The 23,567-nt window shown below is 32.6% G+C and overlaps 1 protein-coding gene across 1 annotated transcript; it reads left to right on the forward strand.

The window, feature by feature from the left end:
- Positions 1-15,067: 15,067 nt before the first annotated feature.
- Positions 15,068-20,381, forward strand: LOC116026628 (novel plant SNARE 11-like). The gene is made up of 10 exons (XM_031267959.1): positions 15,068-15,421; positions 15,607-15,699; positions 16,328-16,421; positions 16,514-16,551; positions 16,907-16,995; positions 17,650-17,729; positions 18,651-18,707; positions 18,837-18,929; positions 19,045-19,119; positions 19,900-20,381. Exons 1-10 carry the CDS (start codon positions 15,345-15,347, stop codon positions 19,987-19,989), a joined length of 786 nt encoding a protein of 261 aa, XP_031123819.1. The 5' UTR covers positions 15,068-15,344; the 3' UTR covers positions 19,990-20,381.
- Positions 20,382-23,567: the final 3,186 nt, after the last annotated feature.

The raw sequence follows: 23,567 nt of genomic DNA on the forward strand, positions 1-23,567 counted from the left end.
GGTCCACACAATACTAATATCCGTTGACTTCTTTTTTACCGTTACCGCGGGGTCCACACAATACTAATATCCGTTGACTTCTTTTTTACCGTTACCGCGGGGTCCACACAATACTAATATCCAACACAATACTAATATCCGTTGACTTCTTTTTTATCGTTACCGCGGAGTCCACATAATACTAATATCCGTTGACTCCATTTTTATGGTAAATGGGTCCCGCGGGGTCCACACAATTAATCCCCATTCACTACATTTAACATTTTGTTTGGTAAATTGGAATCCCCGCTCACTTCATTTTTTTGGTAAATCGGTCCTGCGTGATCCACCCAACTAATCCCCGCTCACTCCGGGAGCTAGCCCAAGAAAATCGTCACTTGTGGGAATCGAACTCGGGTTCTCCCGAAATTCTTTCCCACAAAGAGAGCTCACTTGCCACTTGAGCTACCTCATTGGGTTGACAGGTGAACAAAAATGGTCATGCCACAATAATATTATGACCAAAGGGGATATTCTGAAAAAACAATGACTAAAAGTGAACTGTCACTTATAAATTTAGGATCAAAACTGGAATTAACTCTTAGTTTTAAATCATTTATATACTTTTATATATATATATACTCCGTATATTCTACTATTGTTTATTTATTTTTTATTTTAATTTTGAAGTTTACTAAAATATATGTAAGTAGGTTAACAACACATTTTGTTCACTGAATAGGCTAGAAATGAAAAATATTTTCAGTAATATATAGGTCTAATTTGTTGTTTTGTAAGTTATCTTATTTCGAAAAATAGTATTCCTAAGAATGCTTCATTTCCTTTGCTATACAAATAGCTATTCTAAGGAGGCCTTGGTATTAAATCATTCTTGAGTTATCAAGAATAACTTATGTTTTGTAAAACATAATTTATCCTTATCTTTTTTTTTATCTGTTATTATTATGTCATGAAAGTATGGTATTGTATAATAAATAATTGTTATTATTGCGTGTATATCTAATATGTTAATGCCTATTTTTTTTAAAATTATTAGTTCTTTTTTGTTATGTACTATAATAAAAATAAAAAAATAAATTAAAATGAAATAATAATAACAACAACAACAATAATAATAATAATGTGCATGCATATTATCAGAGTGTAGAGGATAAGCATATTGGTTCTTATAGGAGGGTAGTTCTCATATGATCACTATCCTCTATATATATATTATTACACAAAGATATAAAATGGCCAAGGGTTTAGTACCTCGCACGATAACGCATGTTCCAATTGACTGCTAAATAGTGACAAGAATTTGTAGCAAGGTGGAAGAAAGCGAGACCAACAGCTAGTTACAATGGCAAGAGGTCAATGGTGAGAAAGCAATAGTGATGACAGTTTGGAAAGAAAAAATAAAGATAATGTTTAGTAGACAACTATGTTTTGTTGATTTGATGAGAAAGAAAGAGCATCAACTCAATGGATTGCAAAGATGTTTCACATATAGGCTTTAGAATAACAAATTACTCTATTAGGGTTTAGGAATTACACAAAATATCAAATTAAGAAAATATGAAACATACTATTAATTGTAATTTTTTTAAAAATTATTAATTTAGTTGGCAAGCCCGTGCAATAAGTGTGCAGCCCGAGCAATACCCATTTTCAAAATCATCGTCTCGACTAGAAAAAAATTGATTTCACTTTGACCTCCACCCCCAATCATATTAACATTTTCAACGCTAAAAGTCCTTAAAATAAATAAATAAATACATAAATCTCATACCTCTTTCACGAGATAACAATATATTAGCCAACTTGCTATTCTAATCTATTATGCTGGTAGAAAATGTGATAGATCTTAACTTCGCAATTCTTTTTCAGCAAATGCTTGCTCTTTTCGTTGAGATTTCACAAGGGGTCATCGCTCACAATTTCACACAATAAGCAGTCCACTGCTTTCTCACGACCAATTTCCATAATAATTTTCATGTCACTTTCGACCAAGCAATTTGAAGACCCTTTAAAATGACGCAGATCTCCACCTTTTATGGCACTACATGGGCCAATATTGGTTGTGAAGCCCCACAAAAAAGTAGTAATTTATGTTAATATTGATATATGGGCTCCTTAACTTTCTGACAAGTTGTTAGCCTGTTGCAACCTTTGTTTTTTAAAAGAGATGATGGGAGAATATTGTAAAAAGAAATGAAAAAAGACAAACAAAAAAAAAAGCAAAAAGAATAAATAAGAAATAAGAATAAAAGAAAAAGCAAATAAAAAGGAAAAAAAAAAAGAAGAAGAGGGAAAACAGAGAAAAAGAGAAAGAGAATTGGTATTACTGGTTGCTTGTTTTGAAGGTAATGATGGCTTAATTTTGAGTGTTCAGGAGGGAAAATGGCAGTAGAGGCGACATTGAGTGTCTTAGCCGCTGGAGGGATGCCAGAACCGTTCTTATTGTTAGACCACGAAGCCGCAACGACTTGAGCTACGTTGATGTCGATGTAGTTCCTCTAAGCCTTGGTGTTCTGCCTCACGGGGTTGGGAGAGGAACCTAGAAATCAAAGAAGACAAATTGTTATATCTAGATCCCTGACTCAGTGAGTTAGGGCGTAAGTCAAAATCAAGGCACTCGTGATGCGAAACCCGATCAAAAAAGTTTGGACCGAGTGGCATCTAGGATTCTTTCGCCATCTCTCTCTTTTTATATGTTTTGTTGGGCTTTAGAAGCTTATTTAATAGGTTTACATGTTAATATACTTATTAAATAAGACAAAAAGTAATTAAAAATATTAATTTATGCAGGCAGCCTATGCAATAGAAGGGCAATCCGTGCAATGGGCGGGCATGGTAGGATGGGATGCTAATTTCTTGGCATACTCCGCTTTGTCAAATTGTGGGTGGGTCTTTATAGGTTATTGGTCAACTCACTTTGACAGTACTAGCTAGTATTACTTATAAAATGAAATAATATAAAATGCTGCTATGTAAATAACTCTATCATCACAAGCTAAACAATACACACAAAATGAATATGTAATAATGTGTGTGTGTATAAATGGTGTTTTTTTGTATTATAAAAAAAATATTTCTAATAACTTAAGAATAACTAATGATAGGGAGCTCCACTATTTCCCTTGTAAGGGGATTAACTAATCTCCATAAGTACTATTATTGGGAATAAGATGTCAAAGCAAACAACGAAATAGAACTATTATCATGAATGCTATTTCATTTCTGACTTATTTCATTAACTAAACATGATGTTAAGGATTAAATAAAATTAGTTACTTTGAAAATATAATACACGTATAATAAAAAAGGAAGAAGAAAAATCTAGGGTTAAAAATGTCTTTTTACCTTAGTACGGAGTATTAATTAATTTAGGGAAAATTGTAATTTATGCTCTTCCATAATATATCAATTATTAATGTCACCCCTGAATTATTAGTGGTGTAAATGTTGCCCCTCAATTTTCAAAACGGTACATATATTGCTCATGTAGTGTAAATGTTGCCCCTCAATTTTTAAAATGGTACATATATTGCCCCTCTCCTACCCGATAGGAAATCACATATATTCCCCGTTTCCGTTTCCATTCCCCAAAAATTTTTCTCATCCTTGTCTCCGTCGGGGCAGGGATCGGGGATGAGGCACATTGTAATCCCTAATAGTCTCCATGACTGCTTTCAACCCTAAAAACAAAATATTAAGGCATTCACCACGCCTATCTTCAACCGCTTTTGTTTCCATGTGGAGATAGACTTAAAGTAAAGATGAATAGGATGAAGGCAATGATCATAACTATATACAGTTTTTGCTTTAAAGGGTCTAAAGTAGCCATGGTGAATGCTATATATGCCTCTAGATAGAGTCTAGCACCATAAACAAATAAAGTGTTGATCTTTAGAGTAACATTAGATAATTTCATTATTTTCGTCTATGATTGAGATCGTCAGTCCATTCACTTTAACTTTTTATAAAAAATGGTAAACTTTTGATTAGCATCACACAAACTTTTATTTCCACATAATAAAATCACATAAGGTAACCTAATAATTGGTGTAATTATATAATTTTAATTTTTTGATAAATCAATTATATGTTTTTGTTTGGCTGTACAATTAAATTTTCGCGTTTGCTTCACTACCCTATTTAACCCCCTTTTCCCAAGCTATTTTTTTAAATCTAAATATAATTATAAATTTTTATACTATAATTACATTTTTATTAAATTTCATAATAATTATATCCATATATTAAATAACAAATAAAGTGACTAATTAATCGATGAACACTATGTGCCTATAAAAATAATAGTTGGTTCGTCAAGAAAAAAATCTCGTCATATGTGATGATAAAAACTTTTAAAATATGACCATTAGTATTTCCTCTTTAAGAAAAGGAATCCCGCATAACATAATGAACAATTAAAGCAAAATATTAGATGCATTGCAATTAAATTTTTTTTTCATATATAGATACAAGAATATAGAATAGATATTTCTTAAATATTATTATTGCATATTACTATATTAGGCAACATTTATTAAATATGCATTTAATAAATCTCACATAATAAAGTAATATGCAATAATAATATTGTAATAATAAAGTAATATGGAATAAATAATATTGTAGCATATTACTATATCATTTAATAAATCTCGCCTAATATAGTAATATGCAATAATAATATTTTGCATATTACTATATTAGGCGAGATTTATTAAATATGCATTTAATAAATCTCGCCTCTATAGTAGGCGAGCATATTACAAAATTAGGCGAGATTTATTAAATATGCATTTAATAAATTTCGCCTAATATATTAATATGCAAAATATTATTTTACATATTACTATATTAGGCGAGCATATTACTATATTAGGCGAGATTTATTAAATGCACATTTAATAAATTTTGCGTAGTATAGTAATATGCTCGCCTAATATAGTAATATGCAAAATAACATTTTGCATATTACTATATTACACGAAATTTATTAAATGTGCATTTAATAAATCTCGCCTAATATAGTAATATGCAAAATATTATTATTGCATATTACTATATTAGGCGAGATTTATTAAATGCACATTTAATAAATCTCGCATAATATAGTAATATGCAAAATAATATAGTAATATGCAAAATAATATTTTGCATATTACTATATTATGCGAGATTTATTAAATATGCATTTAATAAATCCCGCCTAATATAGTAATATGCAAAATAATATTTTGCATATTACTATATTAGGCGAGATTTATTAAATGTGCATTTAATAAATCTCGCCTCTATAGTAGGCGAGCATATTACAAAATTAGGCGAGATTTATTAAATATGCATTTAATAAATTTCGCCTAATATATTAATATGCAAAATATTATTTTACATATTACTATATTAGGCGAGCATATTACTATATTAGGCGAGATTTATTAAATATGCATTTAATAAATCTCGCCTCTATAGTAGGCGAGCATATTACAAAATTAGGCGAGATTTATTAAATATGCATTTAATAAATTTCGCCTAATATATTAATATGCAAAATATTATTTTACATATTACTATATTAGGCGAGCATATTACTATATTAGGCGAGATTTATTAAATGCACATTTAATAAATTTTGCGTAGTATAGTAATATGCTCGCCTAATATAGTAATATGCAAAATAACATTNTTTAATAAATCCCGCCTAATATAGTAATATGCAAAATAATATTTTGCATATTACTATATTAGGCGAGATTTATTAAATGTGCATTTAATAAATCTCGCCTCTATAGTAGGCGAGCATATTACAAAATTAGGCGAGATTTATTAAATATGCATTTAATAAATTTCGCCTAATATATTAATATGCAAAATATTATTTTACATATTACTATATTAGGCGAGCATATTACTATATTAGGCGAGATTTATTAAATGCACATTTAATAAATTTTGCGTAGTATAGTAATATGCTCGCCTAATATAGTAATATGCAAAATAACATTTTGCATATTACTATATTACACGAAATTTATTAAATGTGCATTTAATAAATCTCGCTTAATATAGTACTCCGTAATATGNCGAGATTTATTAAATGTGCATTTAATAAATCTCGCCTCTATAGTAGGCGAGCATATTACAAAATTAGGCGAGATTTATTAAATATGCATTTAATAAATTTCGCCTAATATATTAATATGCAAAATATTATTTTACATATTACTATATTAGGCGAGCATATTACTATATTAGGCGAGATTTATTAAATGCACATTTAATAAATTTTGCGTAGTATAGTAATATGCTCGCCTAATATAGTAATATGCAAAATAACATTTTGCATATTACTATATTACACGAAATTTATTAAATGTGCATTTAATAAATCTCGCCTAATATAGTAATATGCAAAATAATATTTTGCATATTACTATATTAGGCGAGATTTATTAAATATGCATTTAATAAATCTCGCTTAATATAGTACTCCGTAATATGTGCATTTAATAAATCTCGCTTAATATAGTACTCCGTAATATGCAATAATAATATTTCTCCTATTCCATATTATCGTATCTTTATATGAAAAAAATTAATTGCAATGCATTTAATATTTTACTTTAATGTTTCATTATGTCACACGGGATCCTTTTCTTAAAGAGGAAATAAGGGAAAATTATATTTTTCATCCCCAAGTTATAGGGTAATTGTAAAATTCGATCCTAAGTGTTGGTCATGCTTACTTTTTGTCCCTAAGCTATCATTAGCGTTTGCACTTTTCGTCGATTATTTACACTAAAATTGCAAATTTCGTCCCTAACATTTTATTAGTAAATGGACAAAAAGTGCAACATCAACGATAACTTAGGGACGAAAAGTAAGTATGACTAACACTTAGAGACGAATTCTACAATTACCTTATAACTTAGAGAAGAAAATTGCAATTTTTTCACCATATATGGCGAGATTTTTTTCTTGACGGACCAACTATTATTTTCATAGGCACATAGTGTTCATCGATTATTTAGTTACTTTATTTGTTAGTTAATATATAGATTTTTTTTTTGAAAACTAATATATAGATATAATTATTATGAAATTTAATAAAAGGGTAATTTAGTATAAAAATTTATAATTATATTTAGATTTTAAAAAAAATAGCTTGGGAAAATGGGTTAAATATGCTAGTGAAGCAAACATGAAAATTTAATTGTACAACTAAACAAAAAAAATGTAATTAATTTATAAAAAAAATTAAAATTATACAATTACACCAAATATTTTGTTACCTTATATGATTTTATTATCTGGAAATAAAAGTTTGCGTGATGCTAATCTAAAGTTTACAATTTTTTGTAAAAAGTTAAAGTGAATGGACTGACGATCTCAATCATAGACGAAAATAATGAAATTATCCAATGTAACTCTAAAGATCAACACTTTATTGGTTTATGGTGCTAGACTCTATCTAGAAGCATATATAGCATTCACCATGGCTACTTTAGACCCTTTAAAGCAAAAATTGTATATAGTCATGATCATTGCCTTCATCATATTCATCTCTACTTTAAGTCTATCTCCATATGGAGACAAAAGCGGTTGAAGTTAGGCGCGGTGAATGCCTTAATGTTTTGTTGTTTTGTTTTTAGGGTTGAAAGCAGTCATGAAGACTACTAGGATGGGACAAATTTTTGGGGAAGGGGGGCGGGAATGGGGAATATCTATGATTCCCTGTCGGGTAAGGGATGGACAATATATGTACCATTTTGAAAATTGAGGAACAACATTTACACCACTAATAATTTAGTGGTGACATTGATATTGATATATTATGGAAGAGCATAAATTACAATTTTTCCTAAATTAATTAATACTCCGTACTAAGGTAAAAAGACATTTTTATTTGAAACTACAATTTAGATTTGTAATTTTTTATTATTAAAATTATAATTATTTTACATTTTGACTAGGAGTGGATGTAAAATGGGGAACAGGGAATCCCCGTCCCTATCTAATTCCCCGTGGGGATGGGGAATATTTCCAATTTCCCACCGGAGACGGGGCGGGGAGTATACTCCTTGCAGCCCCTGCCCCGCCCCGCCCCGTTGCCATCCCTAGAGACTAGCTCCATCACTTCTTTCATCTTTGGATTAAGACCGTCATTGGTCTCTAGATGGAGACTATTGCCTTTGATTTTTCTAAAAAAAAAGTTCTAAATTATTAGTGTTATTATATTTTAAATTTTAATGCGATAAGTCACATAAGTAAAGTAATCGGCTATTAACAATGCTAACTAGGTAATTGTTGGATTGGGCTCATTTAACTTAGGTCACTCCTCTGTCCTGAAGATTGTGAGAGGAGGTAAATCGCAGGACATGGGTGGATCTAAAATTTTCTTTTAGTGGAAGCGAAGTAGCGAAAGTAAAATGAATTAAAAAATGTTCAAATACAAAACACATTAATTAAACCGCAAGTCAATAACTAACATCAAAATTTCAAAAAAAAAAAAAAAACAAACAAAAAAAAACACACAAGTGCACTGACTGTGCACAACTAACATCAGTGCATCACCTATCTCTCTAATCTCTCTATCTTATGCAGTCAACTTTCATCTAACATAGGGAAATTAGGGCAAAAATAAAATTAGGGAAATTAAGAAAATTAGGGCAAAAACAAAATTAGAAAAATTAGGGCAAAACCATAATAAATATTTCAAAACTCAAAACTTAGGGAAAAGAATTGAACTAATTATTGAAATTAAGATTTATATATAGTCTAAGGAATGAGAAGTTGAGAACGAGATTACAAACCTGAGATCTGAGGGTGAAGACGATTAGACGGAGCCGACTGCCGACGAGGAAGCGTGAAACGCAATAGAGCTGACTGGTGTCTGGATCGGCAAACTGGCAGGACCGCTAGACGTCGATCTGGTGACTGGTGGGCGACATGGCAGTAGCGAGGCAGAGACGCAGAGCAGAAGAAGCATGAGGCGATAGAGGGAGGACCTGGACCAAACAAAATTAAAAGGGGAATATATATGTGTGTGTGTGGGTTTGTGTGTGTGTGTGTGTATTTATGTATAACAACCCCAAAACGACGTCGTTTTGAGGTTGTATAATTTTGGGCAATGAGGGCAGCTGCCCCCATGGCAGCTCCGCCCCTATCGCGTTATGTGCTTTAGTGATGCAAGATTTGAGTGTTCGACTTATATTGACATAACATGTATAACGCATGGGTTACATACTACTTATATTGACATAACATGTATAACGCATGGGTTACATACTTACTTGTTTTAACCAAATAAACCATACCCTTTTTCACTACCTTTTGCAATTTTGGATTTTTAACCATACCCTTTTTCACTACCTTTTGCAATTTTGGATTTTTAAATGGTTGAAAAAAATTGGTTGATCTTACAAATTAAACCAACACTTATAACATCACCTATCTCTCTAACCACAAAATTTAAACTAGCACGGTACTATGACAGTGCTCCTAAAAATTAAATCAACACTACTAAATTAAACCAGCAAGTCAATAACTAACATCAAAATTTCAAAAAAAAAAACAAAACACAAGTGCACTGACTGTGCACAACTAACATCAGTGCATCACCTATCTCTCTAATCTCTCTATCCTATGCAATCAGCTTTCATCTAACATAGGGAAATTAGGGCAAAAATAAAATTAGGGAAATTAAGAAAATTAGGGCAAAAACAAAATTAGAAAAATTAGGGCAAAACCATAATAAATATTTCAAAACTCAAAACTTAGGGAAAAGAATTGAACTAATTATTGAAATTAAGATTTATATACAGTCCAAGGAATGAGAAGTTGAGAACGAGATTACAAACTTGAGATCTGAGGGTGAAGACAATTAGACGGAGCCGATTGCCGGCGAGGAAGCGTGAAACGCAATAGAGCTGACTGGTGTCTGGATCGGCAAACTGGCAGGACCGCTAGACGTCGATCTGGTGACTGGTGGGCGACATGGCAGTAGCGAGGCAGAGACGCAGAGCAGAAGAAGCATGAGGCGATAGAGGGAGGACCTGGACCAAACAAAATTAAAAGGGGAATATATATGTGTGTGTGTGGGTTTGTGTGTGTGTGTGTGTATTTATGTATAACAACCCCAAAACGACGTCGTTTTGGGGTTGTATAATTTTGGGCAATGAGGGCAGCTGCCCCCATGGCAGCTCCGCCCCTATCGCGTTATGTGCTTTAGTGATGCAAGATTTGAGTGTTCGACTTATATTGACATAACATGTATAACGCATGGGTTACATACTTACTTGTTTTAACCAAATAAACCATACCCTTTTTCACTACCTTTTGCAATTTTGGATTTTTAAATGGTTGAAAAAAATTGGTTGATCTTACAAATTAAACCAACACTTATAACATCACCTATCTCTCTAACCACAAAATTTAAACTAGCACGGTACTATGACAGTGCTCCTAAAAATTAAATCAACACTACTAAATTAAACCAGCAAGTCAATAACTAACATCAAAATTTCAAAAAAAAAAACAAAACACAAGTGCACTGACTGTGCACAACTAACATCAGTGCATCACCTATCTCTCTAATCTCTCTATCCTATGCAATCAGCTTTCATCTAACATAGGGAAATTAGGGCAAAAATAAAATTAGGGAAATTAAGAAAATTAGGGCGAAAACAAAATTAGAAAAATTAGGGCAAAACCATAATAAATATTTCAAAACTCAAAACTTAGGGAAAAGAATTGAACTAATTATTGAAATTAAGATTTATATATAGTCCAAGGAATGAGAAGTTGAGAACGAGATTACAAACCTGAGATCTGAGGGTGAAGACAATTAGACGGAGCCGACTGCCGACGAGAAAGCGTGAAACGCAATAGAGCTGACTGGTGTCTGGATCGGCAAACTGGCAGGACCGCTAGACGTCGATCTGGTGACTGGTGGGCGACATGGCAGTAGCGAGGCAGAGACGCAGAGCAGAAGAAGCATGAGGCGATAGAGGGAGGACCTGGACCAAACAAAATTAAAAGGGGAATATATATGTGTGTGTGTGGGTTTGTGTGTGTGTGTGTGTATTTATGTATAACAACCCCAAAACGACGTCGTTTTGGGGTTGTATAATTTTGGGCAATGAGGGCAGCTGCCCCCATGGCAGCTCCGCCCCTATCGCGTTATGTGCTTTAGTGATGCAAGATTTGAGTGTTCAACTTATATTGACATAACATGTATAACGCATGGGTTACATACTTACTTGTTTTAACCAAATAAACCATACCCTTTTTCACTACCTTTTGCAATTTTGGATTTTTAAATGGTTGAAAAAAATTGGTTGATCTTACAAATTAAACCAACACTTATAACATCACATATCTCTCTAACCACAAAATTTAAACTAGAACGGTACTATGACAGTGCTCCTAAAAATTAAATCAACACTACTAAATTAAACCAGCAAGTCAATAACTAACATCAAAATTTCAAAAAAAAAAAAACAAAACACAAGTGCACTGGCTGTGCACAACTAACATCAGTGCATCACCTATCTCTCTAATCTCTCTATCCTATGCAATCAGCTTTCATCTAACATAGGGAAATTAGGGCAAAAATAAAATTAGGGAAATTAAGAAAATTAGGGCAAAAACAAAATTAGAAAAATTAGGGCAAAACCATAATAAATATTTCAAAACTCAAAACTTAGGGAAAAGAATTGAACTAATTATTGAAATTAAGATTTATATACCGTCCAAGGAATGAGAAGTTGAGAACGAGATTACAAACTTGAGATCTGAGGGTGAAGACAATTAGACGGAGCCGACTGCCGGCGAGGAAGCGTGAAACGCAATAGAGCTGACTGGAGTCTAGATCGGCAAACTGGCAGGACCGCTAGACGTCGATCTGGTGACTGGTGGGCGACAGGGCAGTAGCGAGGCAGAGACGCAGAGCAGAAGAAGCATGAGGCGATAGAGGGAGGACCTGGACCAAACAAAATTAAAAAGGGAATATATATGTGTGTGTGTGTGCGTGTGTGCGTGTGTGTATTTATGTATAACAACCCCAAAACGACGTCGTTTTGGGGTTGTATAATTTTCGGCAATGCGGCCATGGGGGCAGTTGCCCCTATGGCAGCTCCTCCCCTGCCGCGTTATGTGCTTTAGTGATGCAAGATTTGAGTGTTCGACTTATATTGGCACAACATGTATAACGCATGGGTTACATACTTACTTGTTTTAACCAAATAAACCGTGCTCTTTATCATTATTATTATTATTTTAAAAAATTGTTTAATTTTTTTTAGACTTGGTAATTATAACGTATTTAATACTTTAATACTTAATACTAAAATAATAAATATCTACCTAAAAACATTTAAGGTTTAAACGATTTAGAGTTATATATTTCGCTCAAAATGACGTCGTTTTGAGTGAAATAAACCATTTAAAAAAAAAAGAATAATAGTTAATCGGCCGATTAGGCGGTTGGTGCCTAAGTGGATCACCAATAATGGATTATGAACTAGGCAAGCTATACCAATTTGTCAATGTTAACAATCCCTACTACTATCTCACAAGGTATAACATAAATCTCATTCCTCTTTCACGAGACAACAATAGATCATCCAACTTGCCATTCTATTATGCTTTGTAGAAAACGTGGTGGATCCAAACTTCTAAGTTCTTTGTCAACAAATGCTTGCTTTTTTAGTGAGATTTCACAAGGGGTCATCGCTCACAGCTTCATCCAATAAGTAGTTCATACTTTTTCATGATCAATTTACAAAATAATTTTCATGTCACTTTTGACCAATCAATTTGAAAGACCCTTTTATAATAACTCGGATCTCCGCTTTTTTTATGGCATTACATGGGCTAATATTGTTCTTGAAGCCCCACCACAAACTAGTAATTTATGCTAATATTGATACATTTGGGCCCTTGACTTTCTGGCTAACTAATGAGTGATAACTCATTGCATCCTTTGTTTTTTTTGTTTTTTTTTTTAAGAGATGATTGATGAATATTGAAAAAACAAATGAAAAAAGCAAAAAGAGGAAAAAGAAGAAAGAAGAATAAAAGAAAAGACAAAGAAAAAAAAAAGAGAAAAAGAAAGATAATTGGTATTGCTAGTTGCTTGTTTTGGAGGCAATGATGGCTTGACTTTAAGTCAAGTTTAGCCTAAAAAGCGTAGGTGTCAGTGGTACAAGAGGCACCCTAGTTTGGACTGAACGGTGACTGGGCAGGATTTATCAAATCCGTTGAACTAGTCAGGCTTGCTACTGGCCAATAGTAGTTGAATTTCTTCCGAGTTCCAGGTGGGGTTGGAGTTACAGGGAGAGTGTCAACCTTTTCTTCTTATATTTCTATTCATTTCCTTTTGGCCTTCTGAGGTATGTATGGTCTGGGTGATTTTTTGGTTTGACCCTAGTGGGCTTTCTTTGAACATGTCATGCCTAAACGTGGGTGTTTGCGGTAAGAAGTTGTACCGTAGCTTGGCTGAACGGTGACTGGATAGGATTTATCAAATCTATTGGTCTAACCATGCTTGCTGTTGACCAATAATAACTAATCTTGTTAATTAGGGTGCATGTTGATGTGATTGGTTGTTGCCGGTTATGACACAATTCTCATTTGGAGGTCTGCATGCCATGTTATTGTTTTCGGCATGTGTGCCATCTTATTCATTGTTTGTTAGTGTCTGATGGCTTGTGTGCCAAGTTTTCAATCGTTATATCGTGGAGCAGGGTCTACATTGTATTGTGGACCCTAGTCCAAAACGACGTCGTTTCGATGTTAGTGGACGCGGACGCAAATGACTCTAGAAAATTCATTATTTATAATACACATAACTATTATCTAGAATACACATAACGTTTGCCCAGAATATTGACACAAAATACACAGAACTCATCCTTCTAACATTCGAATGCACAAATACATCACAACCTGTGTTAATAACATGAATACACAAAATATTGACACAAAATACACAGAACTCATCCTCCTAAACATTCTTATGCACAAACACATCACAACATGCGTTACTAAAATGAATACACAGAACGGTTGCCTAGAATATACAGAACGATAGCCTGGAATACACAGAACGATTACCTAGAATACACAGAACTCATCTCCTAATATTTTGGTACAGAGTGTACAATGCATTGTGTACCGTGGTCCATGATATAAATTGCCAAGTTTTTATATGAGCCTGTGTCCATTATTTTCCATTTACACACTAGCCCAATACTATGCAAGTTGGGTTTACAAAACAATAGTCGATTTTATAAAAAAAATCCAAATCAAGCCCGCTTTATATTGACCCATATGGACCATGTTCGACACTTAGAACATGAACTCGAGTCCACATTATAAAGTGGGTCAGATCAAAATACACAATTTACATATTGATGAACATTTAATATATAAATTGTGAAGATTTAGTATATAAAATTGTGAACATTCAAAATGATATCCATGCGCTCCATATTCTGCCTCTCTTTACATTCATATATTAGATCTAATTATATAATTTAAAATAAAAAAAATTGTAATTTATGCTTCTTATAGATATGCCAGTTATTAATGTTACCCTAAATTATTAGTGGTGTAAATGTTGCCCTTCAATTTTTAAAACGTGACATATAATATCCCCCTTGAATTATTAGTGGTGTAAATGTAATTACCCACCGATCTCCCTATTCAAAGACCACGTTTTTTTCCCTCTATTTTTTTTCTTCGTTTGTTCTTCTTTCGACAACAACAATGTTTCTCCATCTCCTTATTTGAGGAAGACAATATATATCACGTTTTGAAAATTGAGGGATAACATTTATATTATTAATAATTCAGGAGTGACATTGATGATTGACATATTTGTGATGAACATAAATTACAAATTTCCTTTTAAAATAATTTAAATGATCAATTACATTTTTAAATTCAATAATTCAATTATATTTTCATCTATAATTCAAAAAACACATTTTATTTGTTCTTCTAAAACCCCATGAGCCCAAGTTTTTAAACCCACAAAATTATAAAATGTCTGCAACGTCACGAGACCAGCTCATTGGTCTCCTTCCGTAGCTATCTGTAATCAATTGCATTCAATCAGATCCAACAGCCTCAGAAGGATATAAACTGCATTGGTCGGATCTGATCGGATAATTTCTAATTGCTTCTTTCAAATTAGATCCATTAGATCGTTGTTTTTTAGTTAAATATTTGTTAAAATTTTTGGTTGTGAGGATTTGATTATCTACATTGCTGCGGTTTTGCTTAATCTATATGCTCTGGAAGCCATAAGGAGTCAACTAAAGTAAAAATTGAAGTTCTTAGGAATGGCTTCATTGTCGGCGATTAGTGAGGAGCTCGCGGAAATTGAGGGGCAGATTTCGGATCTATTTCGAGCTCTCTCGTAAGCATTTTCGTTTCGTAGTCCTAGAGTTTAGTAGGATTTTTGTAAACAACGTTGACTCACACAGGTCAATTTTGTACGTGCAATGAGCTTATGTGACTTGGGAATTTAACTGTTTGTTTTGTTTAATTTGATGGAAAGATGAGTGTTTAGCTATTGTCAATTAATTGTTGATCTTAATGCAGGAATGGGTTTCAGAAATTGGAGAAGGTTAAGGACTCCAACAGGCAGAGCAGGATGTTGGAGGAGCTTACTGATAAGATGCGAGAATGTAAGAGGTATTTAATTGCAAACTTCGGTGATGATGTTTCAATGTCTTTAACTTTGTAACCTGCATTTTGTGCTACTGAGTTCCTGGTGTGATGCAGAAGATGTTATATTGCAAGTTGTTATTATTTTTTTATTATTTTGAATCATTTCTGTCTACTCTTTAATCTTGTATTCTTGTTTGAGCATATTGACTGAGAGCCAGTCATTGTCAACTTTGATGCTCTGCTCAAATGAATTGGTTGCTATATATACTGCTTAATTGCTTAATAACTACTACCATGATTCATCATGATTCAATGAGTAGTTTTTTATGGAATGTGATGTGCGCTAAAGCAATGTAGATGTAATTGATGGAAGAGATGCCTTTCTAGTGTAACAGAGTTTGGGACCAGCAATTTTGTCCAATCTTACTGATAGTGATTTTAACCAAATGTACTTCACTGAACTTTGTCCCATCTTCAGCATGATTAATTTATAATTGTCATTTTTGAGCTGCCAGTTCCAGCTATAGGAGCCTAGGAGGGTTGGGATGTTCAGGGGAACAAAAACCAAGTATCAGTAGTTCCTTTCTTGTTTATGTATGTAACATGTTTACTCTTGTAGTTGAAGACGACTGATCACTGCTTGCCTTGGCAGGCTGATTAAAGAGTTTGACAGAGAAGTGAAGGATTTGGAGCATAGAAATGATGCAAATACAAACAAGATTCTCGCTGAGAAAAAGCAATCGATGGTGTGATTTCCTTTTAAAAAAATTATTTTGATGTGGATGGTAGAATTTTATTTTTATTCTTACATCCAAACTGATCCACCCTTCTTATGCAGATCAAAGAGCTGAACTCATATGTTGCTCTGAAAAAGCAGTAAGCCCTTTTCCCTCACCATCTTCCATTTTCTTTTAAGTGCCGGTTTATTATTATTTTTATCTATATTTTTTTAATACTCTTGATTCTTTATATAGAAATATGTTTTTCTTTTTTTCCGCTGTTCGCTGTGTTATTTTCACCAATACTTCGCTGGATCCATCCTCATTAAATAAATCCAAAATACTACTGCATTTGTTGGTCAGAATCTGAAATTCATTGCTTAGGCTCATTTATTTATATTTCTTTCCATCAATTCTGCCAATCTCCTTTTGTCTAAAATTTATTTTTTCTTGCTTTTGGTTTGTCTTTTAGTTTATGATTTATTTTATTCTTCTGGTTGATAATGCTCCAGATATGCAACCAACCGTGACAACAAGCGAGTAGATCTCTTTGAGGGTCCTAGTGAAGGTTTTGCTGAGGAGAATGGCTTGCTAGCTTCAAGTGAGTGTATTCTTTATGTTTTTTCCATCTGTTTGTGTACGTTAAATTTATATTTCTTTGTTTGAATGGCATCAATTTCATTTATGTTGTTTATTTATTTTTTTCATGGCTCCTATTTTTATTTTTGAAGTCTTACTCATATGATTGTTATCATTTCAAACTATTATTATTTATTTATTTATTATTGTCTCATGATTTTGTTTTTGAGTATCTCTCTCTTTGTCTATAAATCTCCCATCTTATTAAACAATGTTTTTATTTTCAAAGTATTAGAGTATGAAAACCACTTTGTTGCATTTCTGAGTTCCCTTTTGGCTAAGTACGGATGTTGATATTGTGCTATCTTGAGAAATTTCATTGCCATATGCCCATATCCATCATCTAGGCAACCAGGCTGTTAATTTCCATAAAAAACTTTGACATATATTTATTGTTATAGGTTGTTGTTACAGCTTTCTTAAAACTTAGGTGATGAGTTTCCTGCTTCAGAGCCAAAAATTACATGATGCCGTTCAGTTTCAGTCATGTCTGTTGACATAATTAATGGCTTCAGTTCAAGTAGTCAAGTACATTGAGCATGAAGCAAATATGTATACATATTTATCTTCTTTTCTTGTCATATAAAGCTTTTTGAGTATAGTTACAATATTTCAGATATGACTAATCAACAGCTAATGGATCATGGGAATAGGATGATGGATGAGACTGATCAAGCCATTGATAGGGCACAAAAGGTAATCCATTCAGCTCACTAGTGAACAGCATTTGATGAGATCTATTGGTCTTGTCAGTTTGCTCCCTATCTAAACTCAACTATTCCTTTATTCTCAGTCTAGTGGACATGCTATTCTGACTTCCCCAAGCAACTTTTGTGATTTTTTTAATATAATATTTTTAAAGAACAATGATAACTAGAGATGTATGTACATGTCGTTTACCTAAGAATTTTGATAAGGTGGTTTTCAAGATTGGAAATGGACATAAGTTTAAAGATTCATTTGCTTGTTATACAATTGCAGCAATAGCTTCCCTTGGTTTTTAAGTGAAGTGGTTTTAAAATAAAACTAAACCAATTAGGCTATCACACATGCAATTGAGAACTGAACTTTGTATGAATCCTTCCATTCCGGGTTTAATTAGTCTATTTTACAACCATGATGGGCATGATCTTACAGTTGCTCATTCTCCTTGTCATCCACTTATGCCCTGCTGTCCTTATTTGACAAAGTTCTTCCTTTGTTTAACCCCGTATGGAGTCACAACCTGTATATCTTTTTTTTTTTTCCTTCTCCAAGTTTACTTGTTCAAATCTTTTCATCAAAGTTCAAGGCTCTGTAAATTAGTTTCTTCTTGTGCTTTTGTTATTACAGTATGTTCACTTTGTAAATAAGTGAATAATAGCAGACAATTATGGGTTTTTAGCCAACTATTCAAATGATGTCAAAGTTACCCTTTTCTCCTACATCATTCACATTACCTACTGCCATGAGGAAGTTAAAAATTTACCAAAAATTGGCCTTGTGTCTCCAAATTTCAATAAATTCAAGCTTTGTAATTAAAACTAAAAATATTTATTTAATTTTTTTTCTTCTTTTTCCATTTGTTATGTGATCTTAAACATTTAGAAGCACGATTTTCTTATGCTGTGTTGCTAGGTGGTGCATGAGACTGTTAATGTTGGAACTGAAACTGCAGCAGCTCTGAAAGCACAGGTATCTCTTCTCCTTTTGGAAACTGGAATTATATATCTAAAAGAAAAATGCATGTTGTACATGCTAAATAATAGCGCTCATTTCTCAGCTCTGCCCTCTTCCTTCTCTTACATATACCTTCTCTCTCAGACTGAACAAATGAGTAGGATTGTTAATGAGCTGGATTCAATCCACTTCTCTATCAAGAAGGCTTCTCAATTGGTCAAGGAAATTGGTAGGCAGGTCAACTTCTGAAATTTTCACATCACTCTTGTATTATACGTTTATTCTTGTTATACAAAATGAAGAGTTTAGTCTTTTAGCTATGTTCTGGAACTTACTTGAATCTCTAATTTAGGTTGCAACTGATCGTTGTATTATGGGATTGCTCTTTCTTATTGTGATTGGTGTCATCGCAATCATTATTGTGAAGGTTGGTCGCTTTCTTTCCTTCCATGTTCTTTCATTTTCTATAAAATGTTTCTATCATATCCATTGCAACCCAAAAAGTGAATTCAGTATATTTGTTTCCGTTGTTGCATTTACCACATGACACATAAAGATGTCATGCCATTTGTCTTTATCATTAATATAGTTTGGTGACTAGCTTTACGTTCAAATGACATTTTGATGGCTGTAGCTTTGTACATAATCACACTTTAAATTTTAATACACCACACGTCTTGACACCTCTGGTTCAATTTTAATTTCTGTAATAGAAGGTTAGAAGTTAGAACCAATGCAATAGGCTTCTATACACAAACTTGCCCATGTTTTCGGAGAGGTTTTTAAAGTTTGAATCTTTGACTTAATGGTTAACAGTGAGCACTTGCTCATTGCACCGAGGCCAACCTTCCATTTGAACTTCTGCTAACGAAATACATAATGGTCTTACCTCCTATTTGTATTCCAATTATCTCGTGCATAGAGTAAAACAGACCAATAAAACATTTTAATTTGGAAGGATGTTTGCAGTGTATATATATGCATATATATCTCAGTTCGTAAGGGCATACAATAGGTCAATAATATCATATAAGTGCCTAACAAGTAACAATAATGTTGTTTAACTAGGATTCTGTCCCCATTTCTTTTACATGAACACGCCCCTTCCCTCCTTGCCCTATGCATTTTTTTTGAGTACTACTGACTCTGTTACAATGTAATCATAAATAAATCTCATATGAGATACTTATTGAACATTTATTCTCAGATTGTTAATCCCCATAACAAGGACATCCGAGACATCCCGGGATTAGCCCCTCCAGCTCCCAGTCGAAGATTGCTTTCACATCCCAACTGAAAGCTTGCAGGAAAGCATTGAAGGGGCACCGGGCACACTCGATTTTAGGCACATAGGCGTCTTATTTGCAGAATGTGTGCTTAGCTTGTGACATTATTGGTGAACCCACAAGCTCAAAACCAGGATGCACCCGATCATAGCTTCTTCAACTTTGTTAGACATATTCTGATCTGCCATTTTTCGAGAATGACAATTCAAACATTTCAGACATTCTTTTCTATGTTTTGTTGAATAGATTCGATTTGCAGCAGTGTGTATTCTTTTCTACTGTTCTACACATTATATTTAGAAGTTTTCCATTCCATTAAGGGAAACCTTAACTTATATAAGACATGAAATGATCTTTGTGTATACCCTAACATTGTGTAATTACATGATTGTTCTGTGTTTCACATGTTTCATCCCTTTAAACTAGTAGCTGTCAATAGTGTTATGCATAAGTTATTAGCTATGGACTATGGTTGTCACAGGAAGTAGATTGCTTCGTGGTACGAAAATCATCGACATAAGAAAATAAATTTATTATATATAAAATTAATTGAGAATTTTGTGGGCCCATCGTGATTGTGACATATATTCTTATTAGGAAAAGTGATATTTGTGTGGACCCATCGTCTTTGTAATTAAGATAATTTAAATAAATCTAGTTTTTTTTATTAATAAAGTTAATATATATATATATATATATATATATATATATATATATATATATATATATATATATATATAGGCTATAGCGAAAGGTTCAGATGCGGGTATAGCTTCTTGTGATTGTGCGGTTACATATCTTAAGTATTAAAATGACGCTCCTTAAACAAATCATGCACGTTAAACACAAACAAAACACCTTAAGAATACAAATCACGCACCTAACCACGCACTTTAAGCATATAAACAAAGCACCTTAAGAACACAAAACACATACCTAAAGTTTTAAAATGGAGCACCTTAAGTTTCAACAATGATGCACCTTAAGCATACGAATCCCACACTACCTTAAGCATTAAAGTGATGCACCTTAAACACACAAACCACGCACCTTAATCACACAAACAACGCACCTTAAGAACCTTAAGTTTCAACAAGTCATGCACCTTAAGCATACTTATCACGCACCTTAAGTTTCAAGTTGAACCTTAAGTTTCAACAACTACTCACATTAAGCACACAACCCACGCACCTTGAGCACAAAACTCACGCACCTTAAGCACAAAAAGCACGCACCTTAAGAATGAAAATCACTCACCTTAAATTTGACCTAAATGTAAAAATTATCAAATTGCCACTACTTTTTTTTTTTTTAATTATGTTAATTTTGAACGGTGATTTAAGTAAGATTAATGATTCAGATTTAACAACACAATCGCACGGAACACATCCAACCACACAGGAACTCTCAACATATATAAAATTAATTAATTAAGAATTTTGTGGTCCCATCGTGATTGTGACATATATTCTTATTAGGAAAAGTGGTATTTTTGTGGTCCCATCGTCTTTGTAGTTAAGTTAATTTAAATAAATGTAGTAAATAAATTTAGCCTTTTTTTTTTCTTTTTTTTTTTTTTAAAGTTTTCGGATACTAATGACTCTATTACATTGTCATATCTGTTTATCTACACTTGCTCGATCTTATAATTTTTCATTTAGGAGAGTTACTATATGCCACTTCACCACAAGGTCATTAGTAACAAATTTAGCGCCCTTAATTGTTTATATTGTTGTACTTTTAATATCTACTGTAATATAATTGTTAAACTCCATTAACATATGTTATTTTTATAATTTAGAGTCAAAATTTATGGTTAAAAATGTCATTCACATTGAGAGAATAAAATTTTAATGATAGATATTGATTATAGTTTAAGTGACAAAAATAACCTCATAAGAAAGAGTTTGCTAACAAATTGGAGTTTATAAGTACTATATAACATGCACAATGAACTGAAAATGCAGCATAATAGACAATTAAGATATTAAATTTATTTAAATCAATTAGGGCCATTCACATTAGTAGTTTTTGGTCAGTTTTTGAGACAAAATGGTTGATGTGAAAGTGAGAGAGAAAATGAGGTTCTTGCACGAAGATGAAATTTTTGTCTCCTTGAGTGGACCCCTAAAAAAAAAACAAGCACACCAACTTTTGCATGCGCGTACACTACACGCGCTCGTTAGGCGCGTTTAGAAGACCTTTTTATTACTTTTTTTTTTTTTTTTTTGTTTTTTCTGCCCCTTTTTTTTTGTCTCCCACCTAATATGCACTTAAAAATTTCTCTATTGAAAATGCTCTTAGTAGAAACCAAATACACGTGAGCCATAAGTGTTGTTTTCTCTTCTTATTATTGTAAAAATCATACTCAATTAAGTAATTTTGTAACCCCATTGTAATTGAATTTATCCATATGCCAATTGTGAGTGAGTTGTGACACAGTACTCTGTATATATACACAAATACATAATACATATATTCTTATTATCGTAAAAAATTTATACTTAATTAATTAAAAAAAATATTACAACCAGATTATATTGTAACTAGGATTACACGTGACCTCATTTACTTTGTATATATAAGCGAATATAGGATTCATATATTCTTATTATTGTAAAAAAAACTTATCCTTAAATAAGAAATATTACAATGCGATTATATTATTACTAGACTGGATCACACATTCACACCTACCACACTCGTGACGCGTTATTTTGTGTACGAAATACACATATTGGTAGCAATTTTAACGCCTATAAATAGTGTTGTTATAGTTTAAGTGACAAAAATAACCTCATAAGAAAGAGTTTGCTAACAGATTGGAGTTTTATAAGTACTATATAACATGCACAATGGACTGAAAACGCACCATAATAGACAATATAATTAAGATATTAAATTTATTTAAATCAATTAGGGCATTCTCATTAGTAGTTTTTGGTGAGGTTTTTGAGACAAAATGGTTGATGTGAAAGTGAGAGAGAAAATGAGGTTCTTGCACGAAAATGAAGTTTTTTGTCTCCTTGAGTGGGTCCTAAAAAAAAAAAAAGACAAACGACCACCAACTTTCACATGGTGTGCACAGCTGCGCCAATCGGCGCGTACACTATACGCGCCCGTTGAGCGCTTTAGAAGTTTTACTTTTTTTTTTTTGTTTTCTCCGCACCTAATATGACACTTAAAAATTTCTATTGAAATGCTCTTAGTAGAAACCAAATTGTTTTCCCCTCTTATTATTGTAAAAATCATACTCAATTAAGTAATTTTGTAACCATTGTAATTGAACTTATCCATATGCCAGTTGTGGTGAGTTGTGACACATACTCTGTATATATACACAAATACATAATACATATATTCTTATTATCGTAAAAAATTTATACTTAATTAATTAAAAAATATTACAACCAATTATATTGTAACTAGGGTTACACGTGACCTCATTTACTTTGTATATATAAGCGAATATGCGTCACAAGTGTGGTAGGTGTGAATGTGTGATCCAGTCTAATATAATATAATCACATTGTAATATTTCTTATTTAAGGATAAGTTTTTTTTTACAATAATAGAATATATGAATCCT

Source organism: Ipomoea triloba, chromosome 8 (assembly GCF_003576645.1).
Source record: "Ipomoea triloba cultivar NCNSP0323 chromosome 8, ASM357664v1".
Taxonomy (NCBI): domain Eukaryota; kingdom Viridiplantae; phylum Streptophyta; class Magnoliopsida; order Solanales; family Convolvulaceae; genus Ipomoea; species Ipomoea triloba.

Excerpts from the sequence above, each read along its gene's own strand:
- LOC116026628 (XM_031267959.1), top strand. The coding sequence starts at position 15,345 with ATGGCTTCATTGTCGGCGATTAGTGAGGAGCTCGCGGAAATTGAGGGG. Across the intron at positions 15,422-15,606 it reads GATCTATTTCGAGCTCTCTC|GAATGGGTTTCAGAAATTGG; the intron begins GTAAGCATTTTC and ends ATCTTAATGCAG. Across the intron at positions 18,708-18,836 it reads CAGCAGCTCTGAAAGCACAG|ACTGAACAAATGAGTAGGAT; the intron begins GTATCTCTTCTC and ends CTTCTCTCTCAG.